Raw genomic sequence first — 22,522 nt, forward strand, 5'->3', positions numbered from 1 at the left:
TTTCTCTATGAAGAATGGTCTTTCTAGGTTTGTTTTGCCCTGGCATCTCTGAGTTAAAATATAGTTGCGAATTTTAAAGTGTTCTCTTGCATCGGTTTTCGATCTCAAAATCATGTTGCATATATTTCTCTGCAGAATCAACGTAGGAAACAAGGGTTCTCTGCTAACGCCGAGGCTATGAAATCAGGCACCCCGTTTCTTCTCCCGGACCCGCGCCTGCCCTCCTCAGACCCTTGGAAGAAGCTGGTGCACGTGTTAGTATCTGACACACTGCAGAACTGGCTTCTGGCCACACGTGCATACGCGCGCGCGCGCCTACCTTTTAGGGTTTCAAGGTCGTAGAAAGTGGCCGCAAACCTGGTGGCCCGATGGGAAGCCGAGCGGGAGTCTGTGCCGGTCAAACTCGGGAGCTTCAGTCGACATCTCCACAGCTTCCAGTCCTCGAAGTGTGTGATTCGCAGCAGCTCCTCCAAACCGGAGGCCGCCCTGATCTGCTGTTCAGACCGTTCTAAGGTTGACCGAGACGCCCGCTGTCAACAGACAAAAATACTGGTTTCAAAGCCAGTTACTAAAGTTTTAGTGTGTCCTGACGGCCCACATTGCCGACCCTTAAAGATGTAAATGGAGCTGAAAAGAAATTAGAGAGATCGTTCAAATGTACACCGGTACCTAGGAAAACTACTAGCGAGTATTTTTGATTCACATGCTGCTCATTGATGATTGAATCAAAAAAAAATGATTCCCCTGGTTTCTCGGGACATTTAAAAACAGTACCATAGTGGCTGGAATGGTGGACTTCGAAATGCTATATCCCAGAACCTGGGAGTGTGACTTTACTGGGGCCAAGGATCTTTGCAGAGGTAATTACTGATCATGAGATGAGATCATCCTGGATTATCCAGGTGGACCCAAATACAAAGACAAGCGTCCTCTTAAGAGCGAGGGAAAGACATGGACACAGATGAGGTTTTGTGAAGGCGGAGGCAAAAGTTAAAGTAATGCAGCCACAAACCAGGAATGGCCCGGGGCTGCCAAGAGCTGGACGAGGCAAGGAAGGATTCTCTCCGAGAGTCTTTGGAAGGAGCACAGCCCTGCTTACACCTTCATCTCACGTTTCTGGATTCCAGAACGCTGAGAGAATAGAGGTCTATTGTTTTAAGCCACCAATTTTGCAGTAGTTTGGTACAACAGCCACCGAAAACTAGTAAGGATTTTAAAATCACACTGTTTTTGTGACAGGAGCCGATGACCATTGCTTTCATCTCTGTTATCTGAGAAGCTGGCCCACAAAGTCCTGGGGACCCTGCCTATAGTCCCACAGGAAAGAAAGGTTTTAAGACCTTGATAACCTGAATTTTCTAACTTCTAACCCTCTGAGCCTTTCACTATTCCCGTTCACTATTTCGAAGGCATCTTTTTTTTTTTTCTGATAAAATACACTTCCAAAGTTTATGTTGAAAATTTGCTTTCTGCCCAACTACACGGACCGTATTGGCTGATACAACGCATGGATGTGTGAGACTCCACCAATACGGCAAATTGTTCAAAATAAGGGGCTTGGTTATACAAATATGATACATACATACAATGAAATACCATGTGGTCATCAAAACCAGTGATGTAGACGTACATTGGGACAGAATGAATTGAGCTCCTCCCTGGGATGTGCTGGAGAAACGATACAGCAGTCTGTCTATCGTCAGGGACCCAGATTTTCACCTGCTGAGCCTACGCTTACTGGATCTTTGTTTTCCTGGGCAGCTGGGATATGCGGGCCGAGGGGATTTTTAGAGCTGGGTGAGGGGGGAGCCAAGGGACCAGGACAGCTGCAGGGTGGTGCCGAGGAGGGAGGACGAAGAGATGGGTGTCGGCTGCCTGCTACAGGGGAAGGAACGGTGGGGAAGGAGAGCTGAGCAAAGGGAACCTTCAGGAAGCCTTGCGTCGAGTGGTGTGATGTACACCCTCCTCCACTGCGCCTGAAAAACTTTAGTTAAAATCTGCATCAATAATCAAAGTTTTAGGAGGACTTTTTGTTTTTAGATATGATGGTAGGTACAGAGTGTTGTCCAAAAGCGGGGTGCTCAGAAGAGCAAGTGTGGTCAAGTCATGTATGATTCGGTTTTTATATATTTTAAAATTGTTTGTGCGTGAGGGTGCCTGGTTGGCTCAGTCAGTTAAGCAACCGACTCTTGATTTTGGCTCAGGTCATGATCTCGAGGTTTGTGGGATAGAGCCCTGTGTCGGGCTCTGCTTGGGATTCTCTCTCTCTCCTTCTCTCTTTGCCTGCCCATCCCCCACTTGTGTGTGTGCACTCTCAAAATAAACATTAAAAAAATAATTTGTGTATAATATCCTTCGTGTATGTATACATAAACAATCATTGTTAATTAATCATACATGTAAAATTATATATATATATATATACATGTGAAATTATATATATACTACCTGGAGGGATATATATGAAAATATAAACACTGATTCCTATTCTACATCAGGGACTGTCAAACTACAGTTCCCTGGCCTAATTCAGCCTGCTCCCTGCACCTGGCCTCCACCTTCCAGACCCAGAGTGCATCAGTTCGGCAGCTTCGGCTTCATGTTTTTTAAAAGTTTATTTGGACTGAGATACAACTGACACACGGCATGGTGTAAGTTTAAGGTGTACGATGTGTTGATCTTTTCAGCTTCACGTTTTGGTACCATTTCTGCACATGTTTGCCATCTGCCGATGTTTATGATCGTTTGATCAATTTTATATTTTACCTATAATTGCTATGGAGTATAAAAGACCTCAAACCATGAATTGGGAAGGTCATCTTGCTCAGAAGTTTAGATATGAACGTGTGTGTGTTTAACAAAAGGGGAGAATCTTGAACATGTTTATAAGCTTGAGGAAAAGAGGCAACAGAGAGGAAGACACCGAACACACATGCAGGAGAGAGAAAGCAGAGGTGCTGGTTTGACCTAAGTTGCAGAGATAAATGGATGAATGGATGAGAGGGTCCCCTTCTGAAATAGGCTTATAGAGAATGACATGGGTTTATGCACCGCGAGACGGCCTGGGATCTAGGATCTCTCACTTGGCTGTGAAATTTAAATCAGGGCAATTTTCTGGGAGTGAGGGGAAGAGGAAGCTTGAAGAACAAAGATAGGGTTTGTGGAACCGGCATCAAATTTAAGCAGCACGCCACAGCCTCTTCATCTAGGAAATCTGGGGATGAAACTGAATAATTGCTCATGTCTTGAAGCAACTCTGAAATTCATTGATTCTCCATCAGGGCCCATTTGTCAATGGCCTCCCATTTCCTGATTATTCATCGCCTCTTCACAGTTTAATCTCTGAAATACATTTTGTTACATCATTGCTTCCGCATGAAAATAATGAAACCAATCCAATAGCTTTTTATAGGTTTTAAAAATTGTACTATATTGAAAGAATTTTTATTTATTGAGGCAAGTTTCATTCAATACCATCCATGAACATAGAAAGATGTACGTTTTCACAGTTCTTACAGATTTCAATTCAATCTCAGAAATGTTTTTAAACTATCCAACTGAGAACTCAGGAGAAAATATCAAATCTCTGGATTGAATTAAAGGTACTGAAATGGCTCATAGGACTTGCCTCATCATAAAACATGCAGTGTTTACTCAAGTACTCAGAGTTGTTTAAGCATACTTCAAGCCTCATAATTTAAAATCTAGTTTGAAATAGCTGAGATATTGCAGACAGTCATTTTGCTATTGCAAGCGGAAATACTATACATAAATACAACTCAACGTAAGCAGACACCTGACAATTCATCGGGGGATACGTCTACAAAGGGTCAAAAATGGCTGGCTGGCTGTTGGTTTCCAATAGACTTTCTGCACTAGTTGATTTTTGTGTAATTAACGTTGTTATCTGCTTGGGTAAGACAAAAATTAAAATCACAAGGTGTGAATATAATCCCAAATGTATATATAAGCCATTGGTTTCAGTGGTTTTAAGTACCAAACATTTGTCAAGTACGTTAATCATGATTTTTCCCTCTTTTCTAGTGGAACCCCTAATCAAAACTAAAATAATTAGAAAGTACTCAGCAAGAGGAAGGAAGTGAAGCAGGGTTACCAGATCTCTGCTTTTTGTTACAGTAGCACCTTTTTGTGTGTGTGATAATTAATCCAATACTATTAGCAATTTCACTCCTAGATAACAAATCATTCTCTGATGTCCTGGCCACCACAAGCCAGTTTCGAAGATGTGAGACTTAAAGTCTTTGTAACAAGATTTTACTCTTATTTGAATGTACACTGTTTTCTGCACTACAATAGGAAGGTAGCCATTTCTCCTCTTGTTAACCCCCAAGTTCACATGGCACTCTCCCATGAGGAAGCATGAGCATCTCCACAGCTCGGGCTTGGTCAGTAACCTGGGCCAAGGGTGACTGAAATGGCAGGCAAGATGTTCGGAAAAGTATGGCGGCTGGGTTTGTAGGAGGAACTTGGAAGAGTCCACGTTGTGGGGAAATCAAAGGCCTCGTGGACGCCTACTAAGTTAAATTCTAAATCTCTGTCCCCTCTCCTCCTCAAAAATATCTAGTCAAGGAACATACTCAAAGAGTAAACAAAGGCATGATTGGGGGATATCAAGGAGCCACAGTGCAAAGATCAGTGGGAGGGCCACCGTGGGCACAGAGCCAAGTTTAAGAGTGGGAAGACTGGCACATAAGATGAGGGAGAGGTTGGTACAATGAGGTACCACGTCACATCCATGTGGATGGCTACAGTCAAAAAGACTGACAATACACCAAGTGTTGTTGGGGAGGCGGAGCAGTGGGAACCCTCTTACACTGTTGATAGGATTCAGCAGTTCTTTAAAAAGTTAAACATAAATTTACCATATGACCAACCCATCGCACTCCTAGGTCGTTCCCAAGAGACAGAAAGTAGATGACTGGCCACCTGGGGCTGGGATGGAAACGAGGGTTAACTGTAAAAGGGGGCACAAGGGATCTTACGTAGATGATGGCTGCTCAACTCAGTAAGTTGCTAAAAATTATCAAATGACTTAAAACAGGTGCATGGGTAACTTTTATGGTATGTAGATTGTGTATCGCTATAATTATTTAAAACCAAAAAGAGGAAGGACTGGAAGCTCGAAGGCCAGGCTACTTGTACCAGTTCAGGAGGCAGTGGGAAACACCAGAGAGCCGAGTATTAGTAAGCATCCATTCCGCGGGTTTGCTCTTTTGTTCTTGCTCTCGCCGTGGTCCATGCCGCCCCCTCTGCTTGGCGCCCTCCCTCCCTGTCCAGTGGAACCCTTCTTGGCCAGATGTTACCTACTCAGGGAAAAGAGGCTCTCCCACAGCTCCCACCCCTGCCTGGGTCCCGTCCCTAAGTCGCATGGATTCACAGCACCCCATTTTTCTCCTTCCCAGCACCTACCACCACTGACACTAATGAATCACTTGTGTCCTTACTTGCTTAGTGTTGGTCTTCCTCACCGGGTTGTAAGGGCAGCAGTGACGATGGGTCTTATTTATATAGCAATGGTAAGAGCTACATAGAAAGGTATTAAATAAGTGGAAAAAAATGATTCATTGTACGCTATAGAAAATCTAACCCAGAGATTGTTCACTTGTTCAAACTACCTCACCTATAAGTGTCTTCCTCCGGGTGTCCTCTCTGCAAGTCCAAAGCCAGTGCCGCTTGTTCGATCAAGCTATGATGTGCCTAAGTTAGACGATATCATTTAGGAACACATTGCATTTCCCTTACGAGAATGTGATCTCTTTGTGGGTAGAACATGTCTGCTTCATCCTTTTTACATAATAAGCACTTAGCACATATCTGATGAGGAAATTTACGAGTAATAAATACACACATGCCTTTGACAAATAGCAATTCAGCCTAGGCTTGTGTGGTCTGTTTAATGTTTTGTATAGAGTAGTGCTTCTCAAAACAATGTGTGCATGAATCACCGGGCCCTCTGGTTAGAATGCAGATTCTGATGCAGGAGGTTTGGGGTGAAACCTAGGAGGCTTTTTTAATGTTTGTTTATTTTTGAGAGAGAGCACACACACGAGCGGGGGAGGGGCAGAGAGAGAGGGAGACAGGATCCAAAGCAGGAAGGAGGCTCTGCGCTGAATGTGGAGAGCCTCATGTGGGGCTCAAGTTCACAACCCGTGAGATCATGACCTGAGCCGAAGTCAGACGCTTAACTGACTGAGCCACCCAGGTGCCCCTAGGATGCTGCATTTCTAACAAGCTCCGGGGTGATGGCGATACTGTTGGTTGGCTGACCACACTTGGAGAAGTAAGGGTTGGGAACAGAGGTTCTCAACCTCGGCTTCGCCTTGAACCTACCTGGGAAGAAGCTTCAAAGAAATACTGATGCTTTGGGATCCCATCCTCAGAGATTCTCATTTTATGGGTCTGGGCCGCAGCTTTGCCATCAGGAATTTTTTTAAAGAAAACTTCCTGAGTGTTTGCTAGTCTTAGGGGAAGCTGGGTGGGAGTACCTAGGAACTCTCTTTACTATCGTTGAAACTTTTCTGTAAATCTCCGAGTAGTTCAAAATAAAATTTATTTTAAAAATCTTCCCAAGTGATTTTAATGACAACCACTCATTTGGAGGATGGTGCATGCTGGTTTAAGTCCAAGGACTCTGGTTAGTGCCTGAGGTAAGTAAGTACAAGTCCATGCAGTAGGGAATAAATGGTAGATGCACGCTGAGAAATAATCCTACTCTTTAAGCTCTTCTGGGTTACACCTTGGACTCAAAGTATTTGCCTAAGTATCTTGATTAACTGGATTTCCAAAGCCTTTCTTAAGTCATCTGACTGACTACCAGCCCCCAACCTGTATGACTTTTTCAAGATTGAAGACCAATGATAACCCTTTCCAGACAAAAGAGCGTGCAGTCAGCTGCCTTTCCTGCCTGAGACCATCCTAAATGACATAGTAAATTGCTTCTCAAACTCCCAAGGACTCAAAACAACCCATTTCTCAAAACAGAATAAAAAATAATAGGTAGTGCTTTAACTTACTGGAATTCAACAGGGAGGTGTACATTGCAATCTTTTCACAAGGTGGTCCATAAAAGTATTTGAAAGAAAATATCAATGAGGAGTATAAACATGGATGCCTAGGTAGGAGGAATATGGCTTGGGGTCCACAGCCAGGCTCAGATCCTGGCTCCGAGCTCTCAGACGTTCAGTGAGGAATTTCGGAGTGGAGCCCTTGACTGCTTGCCTCAAAGAGCCATGAAAAGCTTTTCTTAGGCCATCCAGTCCCATGCTATTAAGAATCCTGTTCTAGATATGGAAACAGACCAGCTCTGCAAAATTCCTCTCTGGACCTCTTGACAGCGTTGAGTCTACGATTCCCAGCCTTTTAAAAACTAACTGTTGATGCTATTTTGTCCACCATGTTGGCAATGTGTTCAGGAAGTGTGGTAATAAGGAGGTGGAGTGAATAGGATTTATATCTTGGGAAAATCCAGAAGCTTCTGGGTGAGCTATGCAGAGACCACATTTCACAAGACTTTGCTTAGGGATTTACAAGTGTTGCCTGGGGCCACAGTAATAGAACTGGAGTTCAGAGGCATCACAGCAGTCAGCACCTTCCCTCTGCAGTAGGTTTGGGGAAGTGGGTCAGGTTGCAATGCAAATAATTCTGTGCTCCCTCCACCTCTTAGGAACTTCTGTTTTGCTGAGAGAGCATTTTGCATTTCATCTCTAACGAAATGTCTAAGGCTTAGCCAAAACCCCCAGAATTTTCCTGGTTTGGGTTCTGTGTTGCACAGTCATATTCCCAGCTGTCCTCCACAAATATTGTTTCCCCTGCCCCCTCAATCCCTGTTCTCGCTCTCCCATGTGTCAAGGAATCTACCCAGGCCATGTTAGACTGCTGAGTCCAAATGAAGTTTTCCGACTCTGCTTCCCATAGCTCCCAAGTGAAAATAACATCCCCTGACAGGAAGCTTTGCCTGACATCATAGACCACAGCTAACTGGAGAGGGGACCACATGGATGTGAATTGTTCGAGACCGGTTTTGAATGGGAGAGCACTCTGGAAAACATGTTGGCCATTTCTGACAAAGTTCAACATACACTCACCATATGATTGAGCAGTCACACTCCTGGGAATTTGCTCTTGATAAAGGAGGACTTAGGGTTCACATACAACTCTTTACACTAATGTTTATAATAGCTTTCTTCATAACAGTCCCCAAGCTAGAGGGGCGCCTGGGTGGCTCAGTCGGTTGAATGTCCGATTTCAGGTCAGGTTGTGATCTCATGGTTGGTAAGTTCGAGCCCCGTGTCGGCTCTGTGCTGACAGCTCAGAGCCTGGAGCCTGTTTCAGATTCTGTGTCTCCCTCTCTCTCTCTGTTCCTCCCCCACTGGTGCTCTGTCTCTGTCTCCCAAAAATAAATAAATATTTTTAAAAGTTAAAAAAAAAAAAAAAAAGAATCCCCAAACTGGAAAGAACCCATAAGTCTTTCAATGGGTGAGTGGTTAAACAAATGGTTCCATCCATCCTGTGAAATACCACTTAGCAAGAAAACACAATGATCTGGTCCATGCAGCACCTTGGATGGATCTGTAGGGCATCAGCAGTGGAAGAAGCCAATCTCAGAAGGTTAGTTACTGGAGGACTCCATTTATGATGTTCTCAAAAAACCAAAATGATAGTCATGGAGAAAAGATCAGAGGTTGGGGGGAGGGTATGACTATAAAAGGATAGGTTAAATGAATGTTTCCCTATCCCGAGTATGGTGGGGGTTACACAAATCTATACATGTGTTAAAATTCATAGAAAAGCACACCAAAAGGGAAAAATACTTCAAAAAATAAAGTAGGCTGCCTTTGAATCAAGGCACTGCTCCTTTTTAGCTATTTGACTGAGGGTCAATTATTCCTTCTCTAAGGCTTGGCTTCCTCGTTTATAGATGGCAAGGCTAAGCGTGCTCAACTCAGAGAGCTGATGTGGAGATCACACGAGGTCATATGTGGGAAAGGGTCAGGCATGGAGTCAGCACTCAGTAAAGTTAACTTGTTTTCTTCCTTTTCTCAGGGGTGGGGCATCAGGTCCTGTGCTGCAGTGCAGGGGTCTGTGTTTTATGGCTTTGATTTCCCTGAGTAACCAGAGAGGGGAGTTTGAAAAGAACAGGACGGGGAAACTTCAATCATAGTAAATAAAAATTTAAAAGAGAAAAACCTTTCCAGGGTAAATCAAGGACAAACTTCTCCTCCTCCACCTCCTCCTCCTCCTCCTCCTCCCCCTTCCTCTCCTTCTTCTCCTTCTCCTTCTTCTTCCTAACACTTCTTGAAGGTATTTTCAGATGAAAGGCCAATTTCAAAGTAATCTGTTCAGGCTTTACATATGTCTTTATAGACAGATGAGAAACAACCCACTTCTTAACCCTTTGCATTCTGTTATGATGGTCTGGCCTTACCTGGAACAGATGGTACCTACTAGAATAGGGCGCATCAACTGAGGGCAGGGAGGAGAATGCATGCTTGCTAGTAATTACTGCTGGGGTTTCTCAGAGGGAGCCAGCCAAGGGCCTGGTCCTGCTTCTCTGAAATCGAGGAACCTGGCCATCTGGGGGCCTCATGCTCCCGGTGGCTCTCTCGCTTACACAGTTCTGTATTGAAATGCATACATATGAGAAACCTAGGGTGTTTAATTAAACTTGACTAAGGAAAGGAATTGCAAATGCAAGGAAATCGTGTGTGCGTGTGCGCTCACGTGCACGCACATGTGCGCATGCATTTCTGTGTGTGTACATAGCCATTTGGGTATTTTAAGGGGATACTGGAGGGCTAAGATGCCTGGGACCTCCACATCCTCCAATTTGATGACTACTGTTGGTGGTTTTCTCCCCAGCCAAATGGTTTAGCATTTGGGGAGATGTTTATGCCCCCTTCATATGTTTTAAATCCACACTCTAATCAAATGCCTCTGCTCCCATCTGATACATCTGTGATGAGGAAACGTGAGGCAGATGCATGTGGGATGGGCTTAGATGGCAAAGCTCAAAGGGTGCTCTGAATAATCCCAAGAGTATATATTCCCATTATAGTTTCTTTATCACTGATCTCAAAGCTCAAGGGCCCAGTGCATGAGGAAACAACTCAAAGCCTTCATGGTAATTAGGTCATTGGCTAAAAACAATTGCACAGCTGCCCCCCAAAAGGGGGGAATACCTTTCTAAGTCCTATTGATATTGGGCCATGAGACTTACTTTGGCCAATGGGATATTACAAGACATGACACAGAGTACTGAAATGTACTCAGGAGGGCACACTGCTACATTTCTGCCATTACAACTACCTGCTTCTGCTAACCCGCTGATCCAAGGAGGATGAGAGGCATGTGGGGCAGACCCATATTCAACCGATGGCTTGAGCCTTGATTGTGACTCCCAGCTGACCCACAGCAACATGAGTGAGAAGAGGTTACTGACATTTGAAGCCAGTAATTCGGTCTGTTACACGGAGCGAAATTTCGTCTGTTACACAGCATTATGGCAGTGACAGTTAACTGCTAGAGCCCTATTTCAGCCTAAGTGTGACACGATGCATCGGACGGGCACAAGATCTTTATGCAAAACCTCGTGTCCTTTTGGCCAGGCGGCCCCACCGTACTGTCGGCAGTCAGCCCAGTATGCCCCCTTTTCCTTTCTTCCAAAGATGCAGCGGTCCCATATCAACATTCCATGGCTCTCCTTCTCTTCCTCGCCAATATCCTCTGCACTAAGATGCCCAAGGATCCCCAGTCTTGCGGCGATGTTGTAATTGTGAACCAAGCACACCATGGCAGAGGCTGCTTTTACTTTTTCTTCCCACTCTGTTCTTTTTGAGGAGATCTTAATTTAGAAAGAATTCAGGGCATTCATTCAGTCAAAATTACACCCTTCTTAACTCTCTCCAGAATGGAACCATAAGCAACAACAAAATATTCGCCCTGGCAATATTCCACAAATGTCATGATCTCTCTCCAGAATCAACTTTGGCCAAACCTAGATTTCAGGAACGCAGCACTTTTCTCCAACACGTGATTGTTATAGTTATTTAGGTAACAACGAATGACCAAAAAAAATGACTCATGAAAATTTACATTATTAAAGCTCTAGGTGTTAAAATGATCCTTCCCACAGGCCAAAATGAACCTCTTGGCTGCTGGTAAGACATGAAAATAACTAAGACATCTTTATTTTATAAAAATGTCATTTCCACTCATGTGCCTGGCACGTGGTAGACATTCCACAAATATCTACTGAGCTGCATGGATAGCCTTCCTTTTTCCAGGGAAAAGGAGCCTACTCCTGAACAGCAGAAATAAACTTAAGGGTCTTCCTTCCCCGATTCTACCCCAGTATCCAACCATGATTGTCTGCCACCTCACAGATAAGTTCAGAAACATTGAGAAGCAATCACAGGTATGTTAGTCATTAATACCCTTCGCCAAATATTTCCAGCTTTCTATCTGCCGAGCACATGGAAGGATGGCATCTCCTGCTCCCCTGTGGTTGGATGGAACAGTCGGTCAGGGGGCTGTGACCAGAAGCGGTAACAGGTCACTTCCTGGCCAGAGCATTTAATTGCCAGGAGAAGACTCTCCAGGGCTCTCTGGCCCTCTGTCTCAGTGACTAATGACATTCAAGATGTGGATGCTCAGCCAGCTTCATCCCGAAGTGGAGCTGACCCTGAACTAGCTGGGACGGCCGTGTGGTATGAGCCATAAGTAAGTCTCAGTTGTTTATGAGCCACCAAAGTCTGGGGGTTGCTTGTTACTGCGGCACAGCATGGCCTAGGTTGACTGAAAAGTATCTGGCCGGAGTACTTTGCCATGATCTAGCACGTGTCCACAAACCACAAATCACCAGATGAAAACACAGACAGCACTTCTCAGGGATCTCAAAGATGAAAGAAATCATCACGACGTCCATGTTTTACCCATGTGGCCCCACACAGCTTTGCCCATCTCCCTTTCTGTGACCAGCAGGCTAGAATATGGGCGGAGGTGACGTCTTCTATAACTGGCTCCTAGGAGTGAGCACCTTATAGAAGGGCTTGTGGCTAAAAGGACACTGCAGGATTCTTTCCTAGCAACACGTGAACCCTCTCTCACCCCGAGGAAAACAGCACAGGGTGAATATGCTGTCTTATCAAAAATGCTTCAGGGGACGCCTGGCTGGCTCAATCAGTAGAGCTCGTGACTTTTTTTTTAAGTTTACTTTTTTTTTTCTTTTTTTTCTTTATATCCCTTTTCTGAGGCCTGAGGTTTGCTCCTGTGCCCAATGATAATAATATAACCTCAAACAGCATGGTAGAAGTTAATATGAGATGTGAAAATCCGAGCTTGGGGCTCCTGGGTGGCTCAGTCAGTTAAGTGTTGGACTTTGGCTCAGGTTAAGTTTACTTTTTATTTGAGAGAGCGCGAGCAAGCACAAGCAGGGGAGTGGCAGACAGAGAGCATGAGCAGGGGAGGGGCAGAGAGACAGGGAGAGAGACAGAATCCCAAGCAGGCTCTACACTGACACTGGGCTCAAACCCACGAACGGTGAGATCATGACCTGAAGTTGGACGCTTAACCAACCGAGCCACCCCGGCTCCCCAGCATGCAACCTTTTTTTAAAGTTTATTTATTTATTTTGAGAGGGAGAGAGACGGAGCAAGCGAGTGAACAGGAGAGGGACAGAGAGAGGAAGACAGAGAATCCCAAGTAGGCTCTGAGCTATCAGTGCAGAGCCCGACATGGGGCTCAATCTCACAAACCGCAAGATCATGACCTGAACCAAGATCAAGACTCGGACGCTCAATTAACTGAGCCACCCAGGCACTCCTGGCAACTCTTAATCTCAGGGTCGTGAGTTTAAGCCCCATGTTGGGCATAGAGACTACCAAAAACAAACAAACAAACAAACAAAAACGCTTCAGATTGTAAAAAACTGAAATCAGACAAGCCACAGTGAGAGCAGACGTTGGAGACTGCTTCATGCCACAATTTATAACCTGGGTATCTCAAGATCCTACAGGCCTTGTCCATCAGTCAGTCTATACCTTTTCTGGTATCTACTCTATTACAGGCTTTGTGCTAGGTGACTGGGACACTGAAGTAGACCACGCAAAGTTCCTGTTCTCAGGGCGCCCCGCAGGCAGGACTGGAGAGGCCGGTGAGCTGCTGCCTCCTGCTGGCCGCCCTGTGCTCTGCATCCAAGTGGCTGCCATAGTGGGAGAGGGACTCCAGCTGGGGCTGCAGCAGCAGTGCGGGGCCAACACCAGGGAGCGCAAGCAACTCCTTAAGACAAAACAAAACAAAACAAAAGGAAGAGACAAAGAAAAAAAGAAAAGTTCTTGTTCTCAAAAAGCTTTCCTTCTAGTGGAAGATGACAAAGTAATAAACGTATATGCAAACAAACGAAAAATGTCAGGTACTGGGCCGCCTGGGGGGCTCAGTCGGTTAAGTGTCCGACGCTTGGTTTCGGCTCAGGTCGTGATCTCACGGTTCATGAGATCGAGCCAGACATCGGGCTCAGTGTTGACGGCACGGGGCCTGCTTGGGATTCTCTCTCTGCCCCTCCCTGCTTGTACTGTCTCTCTCTCTCTCAAAATAAACAGTCCGAAAAAAATGTCAGGTACCAACACAGACTATGCAGACAATAAAATCATGTAATGATACAGATCAGGGTTGACAGACTATGACCTGTGGGCCAAATCCAGCCTGTACCCTGTTTTACTATAGCCCGTGAACTAAGAATTCTTTTTTACAATTTTAAATGGTTGAAACGAATGAAAAGATGATTTCATGATGCATGGAAATGATCTACAATTCAAATTTCAGTGTCCACAAAGTTTTATTGGAACACAGCCACACCCTCTATGATCCGCCCCGGCTACTTCTCCAACCTCAACAACACCTGTGGCTGTGGCCCCCACTCCCCCTACTGCAGCCACACTGGTCCCCTGGCTGATACCCAAACACCCAAGCCACCTCCCTGTCCTCCCCCATGGTCAGTGCCCAATGGTTGCCTTTGCCTGCCTGACTTCCTTCAGGGGTCTGCACAAGTGACATCGAATCAGAGAAGTCTCCCCCGCCCATCACTCTGTCTCTCCTCCTGCTTGATTTGCTCCACGGCACTACCCCTGACATGTTAGAGATTTGCTATGGCCTGCCTCTCCCCGCCATGCTTGGAACAGAAGTTCACAAGAGTCAAAACACGGTCTTCTTTCCTGTTGCATTTCCAGCACTGAGATCAGTGCCCAGATGTAGTAGGCTCGCCACAATGAAGTAAATGAATTGTCAAACACAGTTACATTGCAACAGGAGGCAAGGGAGATCTTTTACCAACTGGGACATTACAAACCGCTCAAAGCTTTCCTGATGCGGGGGAGACCTCAAGGTGTCTTGTTTATCATGTCCTAGTATCTTGGTAGAGATTATAAGAACTAGTGGCAAGAGAGAGAAAAAACTGGACTAACCATAGAAGCCACAAAAGAAATGTCTCGTTTCATCTCCTCTCAGTCACATCCAAGTGGTAGGAAGAGTTATGCTTAAAAATGTCCTCAGAAACAGGGGCACCTGGGTGGCTCAGTCAGTTGAGTGTCTGGCTTTGGCTCAGGTCATGATCTCACCGTTTGTGGGTTCAAGCCCCTCATTGGGCTCTGTGCTGACAGCTCAGTGCCTGGAGCCTGCTTCAGATTCTGTGTCCCCCTCTCTCTCTGCCCTACCCCTGCTTGTGCTCTCTGTCTTTCAAAGATGAATAAACATTAAAAAAAAATTTTTTTTTAATGTCCTCAGAAACGAGGTCACTGTGATTTGTGTCCCTACTTCTCTAGGACCTCCAGCCAATGTGCCTGGCAGCTCGGGATCTTGTTATGTCAAGCTCTATATGGAAGCATTCATGCATCCAAATACTGTATTTTTGTCCCACAAAATGTCTTTATCAGCTGGTTCCTAAAAGGGGTTCCATAATGGAACTTGTTCAACATTCACCATTACTGTTATTTTTTTTCTTAGGGTCCTATAGTAAAGGTTTATCCACAAGTCCAAATTGGGATTTTTTATTTATTTATTACTTAATTAAAAAATTGTTTTTAATGTTTGTTTTTGAGAGAGACAGAGACAGAATGCGAGTGGGTTAGGGGCAGAGAGAGAGGGAGACACAGAATCTGAAGCGGGCCCCAGGCTCTGAGCCGTCAGCACAGAGCCCAACACAGGGCTCAAACTCGTGAAATGCGAGATCATGACCTGAGCCGGTCAGACACTTGACTTACTGAGCCACCCAGGCACCCCCCGTACTGAATTTTAATTTAAATAAGAAGAGCATTAACATTAAGAAATATATTCTTCTTAGATTTTCTCTGAAGAAAAAGGGGGTAAAGGAAAAGTCTAATAACCAACATGATACACCTCCTTATCCCTCACATTACCCAGTCACATCTCTGCCAAAACTTGTTTACTCTAGGTGTAGCTTTCCTTCACATCAGAAACATTTAGTTTAGCGAGGGGTTGGGTGGGTTTGACCACAATATATGTAACTTCAGTTTTTTAAGAAAAATTTTTAATGTTTATTTTTGAGAGAGAAAGAGACAGAACATGAGTGGGGAAGGGGCAGAGAGAGAGGGAGACACAGAATCCGAAGCAGGCTCCAGGCTCCTAGATGTCAGCACAGAGCCCAACGCAGGGCTCGAACCCACAGACCGTGAGATCATGACCTGAGCTAAAGTCGGACGCTTAACCGCTGGGCCACCCAGATGCCCCCATACCTTCCCTTTTTACAAGAAACTCAGATCTATATGAAAAATTGCTAATGGTGTTACATATAGTGCTGCCTCTTCCACTTGCAAGGACATATCTTCTGTCACCTGCAAATTCAAAGTTTCCTCCGCTGCCCCACTAATTAGGTTCATGTGTTACCAGTAAATTTGAACATTTTAAAACCCCACCGTCCCCAGGACACCTGAAGAATTCTTGGTGTGCAAGCTCTTTAAAAGAGCTGAGCAACCTAAAGAATATGACTTCTTTCCAACAATCCCAAATCTCCTCTTGTAACTATCAAATATAGTGACGGTTCAAAGTAAAATGAAAACATTTTTAAAATCCGTGGAGTAACACTGGTGTTGGGGGCAGGGGGAGAAGCTTCCAGAGGCCCAACACATCTAAAGGACTCCTGAGTTTTATGGACTTAAAAAAGGTGATCAGCCTTGAAAAGTCTTATTTGCTTGAAACAAGTCCAATTTTCGCCGTCACCTGGGCTCAGAAGCGGATTCATTTCTACTTACCATCTGGCAGGGAAATACGGAGGGCGGGCTGCGGTCAGTGAGGTGGGGCTGAATGGCTGGGAACTCTCCTGAGTGCATTTTGAGTTCAGAAAGCTAGAAAGATTTTTTTTTTCTTGGAAAGCTAGAGAGACTTTCTTGCTTTAGAAAGACATTAGTAGACTGATACACCAGGTGGCCGCCCCTGAGCCTAGCGTTCAATCTTTGTTACAGACATACCATAGGTGTGTTTGGTCACTGTACGGACGGACATCTGTACTTGATACGACTGATACTAAGACTTTTTTTTACCCAAGGACCAATTTTCCCCTGTTGGGGGCGATATCACACCTGCTGAAGATGCATGTCTTTAACAACAGCTACAGAAACTCAAGCTCATGTTCGACTGTTCGCAGCCAGGAATTCCTAAATCCAGAATAATTTAGCACTATTTAATTCAAAACAAATCCAAATCATTTTCAAAATAAAAAGCTGAAGAAAACAATGTAATCTACAAAATACATAAGACTGGGCGAAATACTGCTCAGTCAGTAACATTCCAGTTAATTCTTTTGTGTTACTCTCAATTCCCCAGGCTCTGAGACTTGCCTGTAGAACTAAGGATTCAATTACTGCTGAGTCTTACCCATTTCAAAAAGCAAATAACCAAACGACTTCCAAGAAAATATTTTTCTAGACGGTGGCAAGGGGTAATTCTAGAAAACCAGATAAAAGTCATCTGTAGAAAGTACTGTAGTTTTGTGATTTACAAATGAAATTAACTAAACTGACTAATGTTTGCTGCTCCCACCAACCTGAATAAATGACTCACACAGTTATCTGGGTCATAAAAACAAATCAGTGCTTCATTAGAAATTCACTCTGCCATCTGCATATATGAGGAGAAACTTACCCAACCAAAGAGTCCCGAAAACTCATTCATGTTCTATTACATCTCCAGAAAAAAACCCAAAAACAAAAAACAGCATTTTCAAATATGCATGGCAAAAATCTTAGTAAGCCTAAGATCCAGAATACTCATTAGCAATGCAAGATCTATCCTGTCCACTACGAGGAGCGTTCTGCGCTTTTATATTTTCTAGAAAATGAGGGGCAAAGAAAGTCCTCTGAACAAGCCAATAAAAAAAAAAAAAGCTGCATCACATTAAAATGATGCCACCTACCTTCACCGTTCCATGTTCGTAACTGGAGCCCTGTGCCAGGTGCAGATAAGACATCATGAAAATATTCACCACGGCCCACTGTCTGTACATTTTGAAGATTTTAATATCCACTGATTACCAAGCAGTTGACATCAGGCAGCTAGAGAAAACTGTTTCAAAAGGCATTCTCCGGAAGGAAAGGAAACCCTAAGAGTTCACATGGAAAAACAAATCATCAGTTGTGATCAAAATCCAATGAAATGACTTCAATTAGTCAAGGAACACTTCTGCACAATCTTATGGGGGGAGAGAAATGAAAAAAATTTTAAATGCTCTCATGCTCCAAAAATAATCAGAAGGTGGACATGACTTCCACTGGACATGAAAAAGCACTCCAAATTCATGTCACGTCCAGCAAATTAAACAAACAAACAAACCTCTCCACCCTATGCCCCGGGTTCTAGTTGCTTTGTAAGGAGGTGGTGTGGCCACCGCTGTTAGCAGCTACAAGAAGCCTGGAACCCAATTCTGGATTCAAACTTTTTTTTTTTTTCACAACCCTCATGGAAGGTTGCAGAAGTATGTGTCCTAAATCTGAAAGATTTTGGCAGAAAATGCAGGGAAGTCTTGGCTGTAATCCTGTCGCGTCCCTACCAATAGCAGGGCAGTTTTCAAAACTGACTCAAACCCTCAGGACTGCTGTTCCTTTAACGCAGATAACCTGTAACGTGAAACCTCGGCACACAGGCGTCAATGTTGCACCACAATGCATTGTTCAGGATGGGACCTCAGATGGTCACACATCTACTGCCAGGGACACGCAGAAAGCAATCAAATATGCTTAAAAAACTTACCTGTGCACAAAAAAAAGCACATGAAAAGCCAAACATGCACAAAATGACTTTTTTTTAACAGAAGCTTAATAAGTTAGGTCAAATGAAGAACACTGATTTTTTTTTTAATTTTTTTTTCAACGTTTATTTATTTTTGGGACAGAGAGAGACAGAGCATGAACGGGGGAGGGGCAGAGAGAGAGGGAGACACAGAATCGGAAACAGGCTCCAGGCTCTGAGCCATCAGCCCAGAGCCTGACGCGGGGCTCGAACTCACGGACCGCGAGATCGCGACCTGGCTGAAGTCGGACGCTTAACCGACTGCGCCACCCAGGCGCCCCAGAACACTGATTTTTAAAGAAGCAACAATTAGGTTTATTTGCATGTACCGGGAAATACCTCACATGCATTGCTATCAAAACCGTGTTATCACTTTAGTGTGCAATTCTTTAGAAGCACTGGCTAAGTCAGCTTTGGAAACAGAATATGCTGAATGGATGGATGCCATAAGTGGCAAAATTCTAGAAAGTACTGAGATCTGCTTTTGTGCTCTTCACTAGTTTCCAATCTTTGATTTCCAGGTTTTGGCTCGTTCAAACCCATTTTTTGCATTTCTGAAATCAAGGATGGCCTGAGAAATCTCTTCATTGGTGTTCATCACAAATGGACCTAGGGGAGAAAGAGACATTCAGTAAGTTCTGGGTGACGATAATATTTTCTTCTATCACTATAAATGGTATATATTTCTAGAGTTCTTTTTAAAAAAATTTTTTAATGTTTATTTTTGAGAAAGAGAGAGTGAGAGAGTGAGCACGAGCAAGGGAAGGGCAGGGAGAGGGAGACAGAGGGAACCCAATGTGGGTCTCGAACTCACGAACCTCGAGATCAGGATCTGAGCCAAAGTCGGACACTTATCCAACTGAGCCACCTAGGCGCCCCTGTATTCCTAGAGTTCTTAATCTGAAACTGACCCAGGCATATCTAAACAGTAAAAGGTTATTTTGCAACATCCAATCCCTGAGAACTAGAATACAAGTTTCTTGACCAGGACTGTGTACGACTATAAAGACCAAACTCCAGATACACAAGTGCAATTGCATCATCCACTCACCCCTGGGTTTGGTCCTATCAAAATCATTTTTATAGTTGTTAGTTTTTCTTCTTCTTCTTTTTTTTTTTTTATTGAGGTGTAACTGACAAACAACATTAGTTTCAGGTGGACAACGTAATGATTCAATATTCGTGTATGTTGTGAAATGATCACCACGGTAAGTCTAGTTAACATCCATCACCACACACGGTTATAGAATTATTTTTTCTTGTGGTAGGAACTTTGAAGCTTTACTGGAGTTGTTAGTTTTATAGCATTAGCTGATGTCAAGAATTGAACCGACCTGATGCAAGGAACTGGCCAATTTCATCATGGTTTTGAGGGTCTATGCAGTATACAAGGCTGCATATTTACATGAGGAGTTTAAGTCATCTTTGGACATTTGCAGCAACTCACTGACAGTAAATAGGAGGTTATAAAAATTACAAGTCAGGGGGGCTGGCAAACTTTTTCTGTAAAGGGCCAGACAGTACGTATTTTAGATTTTGTGGGTCAAACAGTGCCTGTCTCAACTACTCAGCTCTTCCGTTGAAGTGCAAAAGTAGCCACAGACAATAGGAAAGTGAATAGAGATGGATGTGTTCCAATAAAACTTTACAAAAACATGCAGTTTGTTGGCACCTTTGTCTAATTCCTAGGTTTGGAGGATGGGGGTACAGTGCTAGAAGGAGGGATCGAAGGGGGAAAAGAATGAGGCGCCTGACAGGCAGGAAGAGGGCAGACTCCAGTAGGCTTTGGATGCCTTCTACGGGCAGAACTGTGGGGGTAATTCTGCAGGTGGTCAGGGGTCACCCGAGGGTTAAGCAGGTAGTAACGTCATCTGATTTGCAGTTTTTAAAGATTTTGGCATCAGGGTAGAGACGGTGTGTGGCCTAAGAGGCTGAGTTTTGGTGGTGGAACTGTTAAGGGCAGCTGGGATACAGGACACAGGAGGCTGTGGGTACAGCAAGGTGTTCGGCTCTGGATACTGTGACATGAAGGTACTGGAGACAACGGAATGGCTTCCTGACAGAGGGACTTGATATATTGTCAGAAACATGGATCTGGGGCTCAGGAGAGAAATTTCATCTGGAAACAGACACTTGGCCTATATCGGATAGGAAAGAATGAGGCAGCCCTGATGTGCAAAATAAGTAATCAGTCCAAGAGGGCACCCTGTAAAAGCCAACTTTTAAAAGACACACAGAAGAAAGGGAGATGGAACTCAGAAAATGAGAGCAGATCCTGGGCCAAGGACCAATTTCTCGCACAACATAATATCACGACAGTTTGGACTCGTGGAGCACCTCTCCTGTCTCCCAATTATTTTTCTCTAAAAATGGTGCACTTCTGGGCTTCCATTTTGACACTCCCCTGGGGTATTCTGCCGTGCTTCTCAATTCACAATGTGCACATGAATCATCAGGGAATCTTATTAAAATGCATATTCTGATTCAGGAGGTCTAGAGTGGGGTCTGAGACTGCATTTCTTACTAACTTTCTAGTGATGCACATACTGTTGGTTCATGGACCACACTGGGAGAAACGCGGGAAGCAAGCTTGGAGCCCTCCAACACCGAGCTGAGGGAGCTTGTCTCCTCAAATCCTTAAGAAGGAGAAGAAAACTATAACCAGAGAGCAGGTTTTTGTTTTTCTTTTCCTTTCGTTTTTTGCATACTGTATCACTAAGTTTCTTATTTTTTTAAGTCGAGGTATAATTGATATACCTTGTATTGGTCTCAAGACGGACAACGTAATGATTCGATATTTGGAGATATTGTGAAACGATCACAATAAATCTAGTTAATATCCATCAGCACACACAGTTGCAGATTTCGTTTCTTGTGATGAGAACGTTTAAGGCCTGTTCCCTTAGCAACTTTCTAACATGCACTATAGTATGATTAATTGTAGCTGCCAGGCTGTACATTCCATCCCCCAGAAAGCATGCTTTTCAATCGATCAACTCTACGGGTTATAGACATGCAAATTATTTGATAGTTATCAATAATCTCATAAATACTCTTTCAAACTACAGTTTTCATCTTTTCTCTAGTTAAACCCTTACACTGCCTCCCGAGTAATAAAAATGGCGTGGGTTCAATCTCTCGTTATGTAGAACCTAGGTGTGGCGGACAGCACAAAACATGGGGTCAGAAGACCAGGGTTCGAATCCCAGCTCCACTACTAACCATCATTTCCCATCAGGGAAGCCACAGGGCAGAGCAACGGGCAACCCAGCCTCCTAAGGTTGTCCTGAAGAGTAGGTGAATTTGCGGCAAGCACTTGGACCAATCCTAGTAAATGAGACATGCTACCCAAGTATCTGTTAGGTAAATAAATTAAGTATATTGATTTTGTTTCCCTCCCTTATAAAAAGGGCCAGGACTACATTGATGCTGAGGACATTTCCTATTCCAACATTCGACGACATTCCATGCTTAAAGGTCCTTAGCTAGTTCATTACACTGGTACACTTCCCAAACAGCCGGAAGATGGTTGTGGCTGTCTTTAAATGTGCACAGGTAAAAGAAAAACTTTCTGGGGTTTAAAGAGTTATAAAAAAGAACTAGCCAGCCAAACAAGATGCTTTGCCTCTCATTAACGGAGATGTCAAGGGCCATATCTATCTGGTCTGGTTACTCGGAGTTTGAACGTACGGGCACATGCAGTGTTCCTGAGATCCAAGCCTCTGAGACAGGCGTCGCCTAACACAAATGGAGGATGGCTCCGAGCAGTCCCAGTGCTTTGGTCTGTCACCGAGTTTGGTCAGACTCTGGGTTTTCCTCATTGGTGCAGAGGAGATCTTTAAACTCAAAAGCCTCAGATCCCACACATCCTTTGCGCACCTAAATTCTAGTTGCTGTTAATAAACATCGTGACTCCTCTCAACCTGTCTTCAGGCTTTCTCCAGAAGAACAAACTATTTCGGCCCTCTTCCAGCAAGATAAAAGGAAGCAAGAACCACGAGCCTTTGGAGTGGAAATTGAAGCATGCAAAATGGAGGTCAGATGCTACATGCTTAGTGGAGTACAATTTAATGTTTTTCCTGTAAGTCATTAATCGAACAAGAAAGAATATTAAAAAAAAATTTTTATATTTTTAAGTAATCTCTACACCCAGTGTGGGGCTCGAATTCACAACCCTGAGATCAAGAGTCACACACTTGGCTGCCTGAGC

At 44.1% G+C, this 22,522-nt stretch overlaps 2 protein-coding genes across 5 annotated transcripts in view; both read right to left on the reverse strand.

The window, feature by feature from the left end:
• Positions 1–18,368, reverse strand: part of VEGFD (vascular endothelial growth factor D) — a 35,832-nt gene extending 17,464 nt beyond the window's left edge. The window contains exons 1-3 of the mRNA XM_040468297.1: positions 17,857–18,368; positions 17,441–17,626; positions 320–530 (exon numbers count right to left, since the gene is read on the reverse strand). Coding sequence (XP_040324231.1) covers positions 320–530; positions 17,441–17,530 — 301 coding nt within the window. The 5' untranslated portion in view covers positions 17,531–17,626; positions 17,857–18,368. The remainder of the gene's footprint in view (positions 1–319; positions 531–17,440; positions 17,627–17,856) is intronic.
• A 232-nt stretch (positions 18,369–18,600) lies between these two features.
• PIR (pirin) overlaps positions 18,601–22,522 on the reverse strand; it is a 90,549-nt gene continuing 86,627 nt past the window's right edge. For all 4 annotated transcript variants that reach the window (XM_040468300.1, XM_040468301.1, XM_040468299.1 and 1 more), the window contains one exon: positions 18,601–18,921. In XM_040468300.1, the coding sequence (XP_040324234.1) occupies positions 18,809–18,921 (113 nt within the window). In that variant the 3' untranslated portion in view covers positions 18,601–18,808. The remainder of the gene's footprint in view (positions 18,922–22,522) is intronic.

This window comes from Herpailurus yagouaroundi, unplaced genomic scaffold, assembly GCF_014898765.1.
Source record: "Herpailurus yagouaroundi ecotype Mexico unplaced genomic scaffold, PumYag 67690, whole genome shotgun sequence".
Lineage (NCBI taxonomy): Eukaryota > Metazoa > Chordata > Mammalia > Carnivora > Felidae > Herpailurus > Herpailurus yagouaroundi.